General features: G+C 40.7%; 2 protein-coding genes across 2 annotated transcripts in view; one reads left to right on the plus strand and one right to left on the minus strand.

Annotated features, from left to right (window-relative positions):
• LOC125041271 (putative uncharacterized protein DDB_G0286901) overlaps positions 1-804 on the plus strand; it is a gene marked incomplete at its 5' end in the record, with an annotated part of 1,933 nt that extends 1,129 nt beyond the window's left edge. Inside the window, one exon of the mRNA XM_047636108.1 lies at positions 649-804. Coding sequence (XP_047492064.1) covers positions 649-804 — 156 coding nt within the window. The remainder of the gene's footprint in view (positions 1-648) is intronic.
• Positions 805-8,036: 7,232 nt separating this feature from the next.
• Positions 8,037-10,000, minus strand: part of LOC125041458 (sorbitol dehydrogenase-like) — a 6,540-nt gene continuing 4,576 nt past the window's right edge. Inside the window, exons 5-8 of the mRNA XM_047636435.1 lie at positions 9,803-9,987; positions 9,503-9,678; positions 9,261-9,382; positions 8,037-8,944 (exon numbers count right to left, since the gene is read on the minus strand). Coding sequence (XP_047492391.1) covers positions 8,791-8,944; positions 9,261-9,382; positions 9,503-9,678; positions 9,803-9,987 — 637 coding nt within the window. The 3' untranslated portion in view covers positions 8,037-8,790. The remainder of the gene's footprint in view (positions 8,945-9,260; positions 9,383-9,502; positions 9,679-9,802; positions 9,988-10,000) is intronic.

The following is a 10,000-nucleotide window of genomic DNA, read 5'->3' on the forward strand; positions in this document are numbered from 1 at the left end:
ATAATAATAATAATAATAATAATAATAATAATAATAATAATAATAATAATAATAATAATAATAATAATAATAATAATAATAATAATAATAATAATAATAATAATAATAATAATAATAATAATAATAATAATAATAATAATAATAATAATAATAATAATAATAATAATAATAATAATAATAATAATAATAATAATAATAATAATAATAATAATAATAATAATAATAATAATAATAATAATAATAATAATAATAATAATAATAATAATAATAATAATAATAATAATAATAATAATAATAATAATAATAATAATAATAATAATAATAATAATAATAATAATAATAATAATAATAATAATAATAATAATAATAATAATAATAATAATAATAATAATAATAATAATAATAATAATAATAATAATAATAATAATAATAATAATGATAATGATAATGATAATGGTAATGATAATGATAAAGATAATAATAGTATTAGTAATAGTAATAGTAATAATAATAATAATAATTATATAAACAATAATAACAATTTTAGTTATCTATTCGACAAGCAAAGTAGAACATTCTGCTTTCCCTTCTCGCGATCGACTCCAAATGTCAACAGTCTTGCCGGGAACATTTTTCTTGTGCCTGAAGGTGCTTGAAGATATGAACGTGTGGATAACGTTGCTTTTTAGTCGGGGATATAATGGCAGATATGAATTCAAAACTTATATTAGTGGTTCAGGTTTTCAGCTGTCGATTATTTGGAATAAGAGATATTATGTAGCATTTTGTATCACCAGTAGATAAATTCTCCTAACTCGCAAAGTTAGGCTGCTGTCGTGATGATATTGGTAAAGAACGATAATTATAATAATGATGATGATTTTGATGATGATGATTATGATGATGATGATGATAACAATAATAATAATAATAATAATGATAACAATAATAATAATGATGATAGTATTAATAATACTAACAACACTACTACTTACTTTCAAATATAATTTTGTCGATACACGTGGCTTTTCTCCCTATCCTCTCTCCTCCCCCTCTCCCCTCTCCACCCTCTCTCTCCTCTCTCCTCCCCCTCTCCCCTCTCCACTCTCTCTTTCCTCTCTTCTCCCCCTCTCCCCTCTCCACCCTCTCTCTCCTCTCCCCTCTCCCCTCTCCACCCTCTCTTTCCTCTCTCCTCCCCCTCTCCCCTCTCCCCTCTCCACCCTCTCTTTCCTCTCTCCTCCCCCTCTCCCCTCTCCCTCTCCACCCTCTCTCTCTCTCCCCTCTCCCCTCTCCACCCTCTCTCTCCTCTCTCCCTCTCCCTCTCCCTCTCCACCCTCTCTCTTCCTCTCTCCTCCCCCTCTCCCCTCTCCCCTCTCCACCCTCTCTTTCCTCTCTCCTCCCCCTCTCCCCTCTCCCCTCTCCACCCTCTCTCTCCTCTCTCCTCCCCCTCTCCCCTCTCCACCCTCTCTCTCCTCTCTCCTCCCCCTCTCCCCTCTCCACCCTCTCTCTCCTCTCTCCTCCCCCTCTCCCCTCTCCACCCTCTCTCTCCTCTCTCCTCCCCTCTCCCTCTCCTCTCTCTCCTCTCTCTCCCCTCTCCACCCTCTCTCTCCTCTCTCCTCTCCCCTCTCCCCTCTCCACCCTCTCTCTCCTCTCTCCTTCCCCTCTCCCCTCTCCACCCTCTCTCTCCTCTCTCCTCTCCCTCTCCCCTCTCCACCCTCTCTCTCCTCTCTCCTCTCCCTCTCCCCTCTCCCCTCTCCACCCTCTCTCTCCTCTCTCCTCCCCTCTCCCCTCTCCACCCTCTCTCTCCTCTCTCCTTCCCCTCTCCCCTCTCCACCCTCTCTCTCCTCTCTCCTCTCCCCTCTCCCCTCTCCACCCTCTCTCTCCTCTCTCCTCCCCCTCTCCCCTCTCCACCCTCTCTCTCCTCTCTCCTCCCCCTCTCTCCTTTCCATCCTCTCTCTCCTCTCTCCTCCCCCTCTCCCCTCTCCACCCTCTCTCTCCTCTCTCCTCTCCCTCTCCCCTCTCCCCTCTCCACCCTCTCTCTCCTCTCTCCTTCCCCTCTCCCCTCTCCACCCTCTCTCTCCTCTCTCCTCCCTCTCCCTCTCCCCCTCTCTCTCCTCTCTCCTCCCCTCTCTCTCCTCTCTCCTCCCCCTCTCCCCTCTCCACCCTCTCTCTCCTCTCTCCTCCCCCTCTCCCTTCTCCACCCTCTCTCTCCTCTCTCCTCCCCCTCTCCCCTCTCCATCCTCTCTCTCCTCTCTTCTCCCCCTCTCCCCTCTCCACCCTCTCTCTCCTCTCTCCTCCCCTCTCCCCTCTCCACCCTCTCTCTCCTCTCTCCTCCCCCTCTCCCCTCTCCACCCTCTCTCTCCTCTCTCCATCCTCTCTCTCCTCTCTCCTCCCCCTCTCCCCTCTCCACCCTCTCTCCTCCCCCTCTCCCCTTTCCACCCTCTCTCTCCTCTCTCCTCCCCCTCTCCCCTTTCCACCCTCTCTCTCCTCTCTCTTCCCCCTCTCCCCTCTCCATCCTCTCTCTCCTCTCTCCTCCCCCTCTCCCCTCTCCACCCTCTCTCCTCCCCCTCTCCCCTTTCCACCCTCTCTCTCCTCTCTCCTCTCTCCTCCTCATTCCCCGTCTTCCCTCTGCCATTTCTAGTCCTCTCTCCCCTCCCAACTCCCTCTACCCTCAGTGTCCTCTCCCCTCTCCCCTCCCCACCCTGTCTGCCTCATCTCCCGTCCCCATAGCCTCTCCTCGTTCATCTTTGAATTTGCATGACTAAAATATATATATATATTTTTTTCTCTCTCTCTCTTTCTCTCTCTCTCTCTCTCTCTCTCTCTCTCTCTCTCTCTCTCTCTCTCTCTCTCTCTCATCTCTCGCTCTCTCTCTCTCGCTCTCTCGCTCTCTCTCTCTCTCTCTCTCTCTCTCTCTCTCTCTCTCTCTCTCTCTCTCTCTCTCTCTCTCTCTCTCTCTCTCTCTCTCTCTCTCTCTCTCTCTCTCTCTCACACACACACACACAAGATGTTAATGAAGACGGTTACACAAAAGTCATATCGAGAAACCAGAGAAGAAAAGACAAGACCGAGAACACCAAACACCAAAGCCGCTAAAGGGAGCAGATCGTCCAGACACAGTCTACCTTTACATCACCCCATTTCCCCTCCCCATCATGCCTCCTTCCTCGTCTCCTCTCCCCATTTTCTCTCCACCCCCCTCTCCCCTCCATCACCCTGTCTCCTTCCTCACACCCCCCTCCCCATATTCTCTCTTCTCCTATCTTCTATCTCCCTGCTTCAGCCTCCTCTGCTCTTCCCAGTCCTCTCTCCTCCCCCTTCTCCCCTTTCCCTCCCTCTCCCTTTCTCCTCTCTCCGCACACCCATCATGGGAGGAAGAAATAGACATTTTGCTTTGATATTTATGCAAGAATTGAAGTGAGCGCCTGTGTGTGTGTTGGCGTTTTCAATACTGATTACTGCGAGAGAGGCGGGTGTTTAATTTTTTTTTTTTTACTAGAAATGTTCAGGCTTCAATGCAGTCACAATTTATTTCATAAATTGTTCAGAAAATTAAATAGAGAATTTTCGTTTGTCACGAACTGTCATGGTTACATGAATCTCCTGGGATTTAATAAATACTGCATTTAGGCAAAAACACTCACACAGACACAGACACACACACACACACTCATATATACATATATATATATAAATATATATATATATATATATATATATATACATGTATATAATATATATATATATATATATATATATACATACATATATATACATGTATATATAAATATATATATATATATATATATATATATATATATGTATTTACACACACACACACACACACACACACACACACACACACACACACACATATATGTATATACATACTCAAACCAAGCAATTAAAATATGAACAATAAGTTAATGTTCATACACAATTACTAAGTCAAAGCTTAAGATTATCTCCATTAAAGAGTAAAAGTACATATCAAGAAAATGGTCAGAAAAATATATTCTACTTAATCAAGCATTTATAATACGATTAATATAATTAAGCAGTAACTAAATCAAGCAAAAAACTTAGTTTATAAAATACTTAAAATGCAAACTTATTACTTCACTCCACTGGAAATCAATAATCTTTATCTCTGTTAAATCACACTTCCGTAGAGGTGAGATCTCTTAAAAGCATCTAATTAATGCCATACTTTAATATATCCTTACACTTAAAAATCAAATCTACCTTTATTGAAAATCAAATCTATAATGATTTCATTGTATAATTCTTACTTCCAAAATTAACCCAATCAAATTACTTGGTCCATTATACAGCCACACTTAAATCTAGAAATAATCTCGAATCCTACTAAATCCACGTAATCCACATTATCCATAGCAGATAAGGCACTCAATCACTTCAACCGGGTTACGTGCCACAAAATTTGCATGCCTACTGGATGCTACTCCGAAATCAAGATGTCACTAAGCGTCTTTTATTCCCGATATGGGAGCCCGTCCAGTCACACCATTGACAGTTATGATGAATATAATATAATTCATTTTCAATAATTTGAAAGATACCCGCATCTGGACCTTCCTGCGTCCCAGAAAATTTTCAACACTGTATTTATCACATTAAATTCTTTCTACCTGGCGAGTTATTTTCCTGTTCCCAGACTGGTACGTTATGATATATGTTGCGATCAATTAGCTTGCTTCTGTTGGCCCATCACGTGGCGTCACTTTGTCACAAGATGTTTTCATGGTGCGCCTCTATGTTTTGTATCTGGGTCTTGTCCTGAGTTTTGTGTGTGGAATCAGCTCGGGCCCTCTCAATGTTATTTTATTTTAGATGTCTCTTCTCGGCTTGTTTGTTTCGCCCGTTCGTGTGACATCCGCTTCGCCCTCGTGCTGTTCACGTGATAATGCCTTCGTGTCTACGATATACGTAGACACACACACACACACACACACATATATATAAATGTGTGTGTGTGTGTGTGTGTGTGTGTGTGTGTGTATCAGGCAGATAGATAGATGAAGAGATAAAGACACGAGAAGACAGAAAGAGGGACACATAAAAAGATATATAGAAGGAGAGATAAACAGATGAACAGGTAAGTAGATAGATCGATGGATAGATGGGTAGTAAATAGACAGGAAAATAGAAAGATGGACAAGTAAATGAATAGATATATCGATAGATAGATGAGCAGGTAACTGCACATAAAGATAAATAGATGGATGCAAAAACAGACAGACAGACGAACACACGTATGCATTTGTCCGAAAAGTCTTACCATTTGATCAGTTTCTACATTTGAAATTTGAAAAATGTTTTAATGCACACTTTCATGCAAACACGACTGGCTTATTCTAGTAAGGTCGTTTTTACAGAGGAAAGCCGTGCACTTAATGTCCCAGTGTGAGAAACAACACACCTGGCACTGAGTTCCAGTTCTATTGGTGTACAGTGAATTTGATGTAATATACTTTTGCATTAACTTGTGATATCATCAGTCAGTGCAGTGTAGAAATATGCCGTTTATCTAGCATATCACGGTTACTTATAATTACTTCATATTTGTTAATAACAATGGAATCTAATGATAAAAACCATAACATTTGTAATTCTCACCGTAAAGACTGACGATGCAGATGGCAGCGAGCGAGAACGTCACAGCCGGGAGACCTTGTTTGGAAAAACTGCCATTTCTTGCGTGCCGCGTCTCTCACTGAGGTCTCTCTCTCTCTCTCTCTCTCTCTCTCTCTCTCTCTCTCTCTCTCTCTCTCTCTCTCTCTCTCTCTCTCTCTCTCTCTCTCTCTCTCTCTAGAGCCGTTTTATGGATAGGTCTAATTTTCATACAGAAACACCAGATTAAAATAATTAATTTCTATATATGATTTCTCACTTCGTTCGCATAGTCTCCTTTTTTTACGGACAATTCTTCTCAGTTGTCTAAAACTTATCTCTAAATTAATGTAAAATAGATTAATTCGGATAAAATCATGATAAGAAACTCGACTAAACGGTTTTATATATTTTGCTGTCGTGCTGGGATGTTGCATCGGGATAATTGGCTAAGAAGAAAAGCCTCTTCTTAATCTTCTTTGTATATCTTTCTATCTATCTTTGTTTATGCCTCTATCTATCTCCTTTGAATATCTATCTCTGTTGATATATCTATCTCCTTTGATATATCTATATTGATATATCTGTTTATATATCCATCAATCTCTGTTTATATATCCATCAATCTCTGTTTATATATCTGTCTCTCCCTTTATAAAAAAATTCATCTATCAAGCAGTCACGTTTTCTCTTTTTCGAATAGATATTCTTCATTTCATATATTACACATGGACATCAATCTTCAGGGAAGTTAATCTAAACAAGTCTGATTTTGCGGTAAAAAGAAAATCAAACCTGAGGCACTGAGGCTAATATTCTGCGTGTGAGTATGTGTGTGTGTATTTGTGTGTATGTATACGTGTGTGTGCGCCTGTGCATGTACCTGTGTAAAGCATGCGTCCATACATAAATGAATTGGTTAACCCTCTCCTTGTTTTTCTTTCTGTCTATCAGTTTATTTATCTATGTTTTAGTATCTGTCAATCCGAGTCTATCCATATCTATTTATCTACCAATCAGTCACACTCTCACACTTTCTCCTTGTTCACTAGATATTCTTCTTCTCTAACCACTAGACCATCGCGGCAGTCATATGTGTGTGTGTGTGTGTGTGTGTGTGTGTGTGTGTGTGTGTGTGTGTGTGTGTGTTTGTCTCTCATTTAAGAAGAAAAAAAAAATATTCATGTATTTTTCTACACGGCAAATATGTTCTGTCACTCACATATTTATGTACTTATTCATCACGCACACACACACACACACACACACACACACACACACACACACACATTCACAAAAGACATACAAATTAAACAATTATATTTATAATTCCATCGCAAAAAAACATCAAGAACAACAACAAAACAAAAGACAAGCAGCAAAACCTGCAGTTTATTAATAACGAATAGCATATATATAGATTTCCAAGATGGCTTAATGATTAATTTTGATTTTACTTTGATTTGATATTACTTTCGATTACGTGGCCATGTATATTTTTGTTTATTTATCTTTATTAACAAGATAAATAAAAAGGATGAAGATGAAAATAATGAAAATAAGGATAATAATAAAAGGTGAGATTTCGTTATATAAAACTTAAATGTTAAATAAGATAAGAGTGGGAGAGTGACTGATTGGTATAGAATCATACAAACAGAGATAAATAGATAGATAGTTATAGAGAGAGACAAAGAGGAAGAGTGTGTTTTACTAATCACACACACGCACATACACATAGACACACACAATAAACACACACACATAGACACACACACACACATAAACACATACAAACACACGCGCGAGAGCGCGCGCTCGCAGTATATAGGAAATTGTATTATAGAATAATGCAAGATGAAACATAGATATCCGTTTTCTTTTTCTTCATTGAAAATGGAGTTCGTAATAAGACGGTAGTTTTACATGTTATTTCCTGCAATAGATGCGTAATAAATAGAAGAAAACGAGATTACTTGATGATACATCAAGTAATTATCATTTCAGCGTCATCGGTGACATTTATTGAACACCTGTCTGTAATGCTACAGAAGGAGAGAGCATAAGCCGGATCGAACTGAATTGATAAATATCTGCCGGAATAACAAATTACCTTATTACGCGGACATCTGCTTGACGGCCGCCGGTGGAGGACCTTGAGGGTGTGTGTGCGTTTATATATGCATATATATATAAATATATATATATATATATATATATATATTTGTGTGTATGTGTGTGTATGTATGCATATATATATATATATATATATATATATATATATATATAGACATATTCATCATTGGCTATCTATCTGTCTTATATAGCCACTTAAATCTATCATTATGAATCCCAATTCATGAATAAGAATTTCCCGCTGGGACACGATAATATATGCATAGTAACAGTTGACAGAATTTATTAAATCAAGAAATAAAACTACATAAGTAATGGCACACTTTATGCATATGTGTCCATGCAGCGTTGTCAACGTTTTTAAAAATAAAACCGCGCTAGTTCAATTGTTAAAACTTTAACTCTCTTCAAAGGAGACGCTCTGGCTCTCCATACACTCTGCGTGACGGTCCTCCCAGTACTTGAAATATTTCTAGTCGTCCTTTGAAATAAAGTTACCTGGTTGCGTTTCTTTTGCTTGGTTGGGACGGAATCATTGCGATTAAAGAAGCAACAATTTGCCACTGCTCATGACTCGGTTCTTTTGCGTTATCCAGCATGAAAAACATAGAGCATTTGAAGCAATTTGTGATAATCCTTGAAAAAAGTGGAAAGACCGCTCAGTGTTTCGGGAGACAGGTGGATGGCTTTGACTTGAAGGAATGTAGATATTCCTCAGTTCCACAGGCACACTTTCTACTACAAAGTTAATACACACACACACACACACACACACACACACACACACACACACACATATATATATATATATATATATATATATTTTTTTTTTTTTTTTTTTTTTTTTTTTTTATCTCGTATGTATGAGATCCCTGTGAACCGTTGGGGATTTGTGCCTCATTAATTATATAATTGTTATCTTCCTCAAGTGGATGTTTACAATAAGTGTTTATACATGTTATCACTCTGCAATCTCTTGCAAATCAGCTTTATTGAACACGCAAGTAGGCAATTCCACCTTCACTCGCAGGAAATGAGGCACTTGACCACTCCGTCAGCGCCGTCGCGGCAAATCTCGAACGCCTTCTGGAAGTCCCCGAATTTGAAGGAGTGTGTGATGAGGGCCTTCAGGTTCACCAGCCCCTTGGAGATCATTTCGATGGCAATGGGGTAGCTGCGGAGAGGAAAGGCTGCTTAGTCCCTTTGGCGAGCGGAGGTTACAGGTTATCACTCGCAAAAAAGGTCAGGGACACTGAACATAATTAAAAGCTGTAGCATTTAAGGTTGACATAAACAAGAAAGTCAGTGTATGAAAAGGGTGATGCCACAATTCATGTATCATGTATACGTCGATAACAAGAAAAGGGGTCAGAAAGTTTATATTAAAAAAAAAAAAAAATCATATTTACAAAAGGTCACACAAAAAGGCATTTTCCCATAACCCCAGGATAATTTCAGTTCTTCACTTCCAAAGGTCAAGTCATACCTACCAGTTGACGTATCTGAATACGCCCCTGATGTCGACCTCGCGGATGGCGGCGTTGACGATGGGCAGCGTGACGTCCTTCGTGGGCAGCCCCATCACCATCACGACGCCGCACATCCTCGTGGCCTGCAGGCATATGACCGTGCATTATGCAGGATTCTAATTTCGCTAAAGGATGGGTGGGCATCCGGAAGGCATCTAGCACTCGTGGAAGAACTTTTTGCAAATGTATCCCGAATGCCTTACGTATATGGCGGTTGCGAAGGCGGACTCCACGCCGCTGCACTCGAGGCTGACCTCCGGCATGCACCCCATCGTCTGCTTGACCCTCTGGGCGAAGGCGCGGGGCTCGCTTCCGTCCACCAGCAGCGTGTGGTGGGCGCCCATCTGCCTGGCCACTTCCAGGCGCTTCGCTTTAATGTCTGCGGGGAAGGATTGTATTGTTAGTTATATGTATTGTTGAAAAAAATGGTGAATTTTCTGTGTATTCCTTCAACATGCGGTTGTCGACTCTCTTTTCGTGAGTGAAATATCAGCGAAACCGACCCGTGACGAGGATGTTGGAGGCGCCCATGGCCTTCGCGGTGACGAGGCCGAGCAGCCCCAGGGGCCCGGCGCCGCAGATCAGCACCGACGTCCCCATGGACACCCCGGAGCGGCGGCACGCGTGGATGGCGACGGCGAAGGGCTCGATCAGGGCGCCCTCCTCCAGGCTCACGGTGTCTGGCAACCTGGGGGTCACAG

Source organism: Penaeus chinensis, chromosome 30, assembly GCF_019202785.1.
Source record: "Penaeus chinensis breed Huanghai No. 1 chromosome 30, ASM1920278v2, whole genome shotgun sequence".
Classification (NCBI taxonomy): Eukaryota; Metazoa; Arthropoda; class Malacostraca; order Decapoda; family Penaeidae; genus Penaeus; species Penaeus chinensis.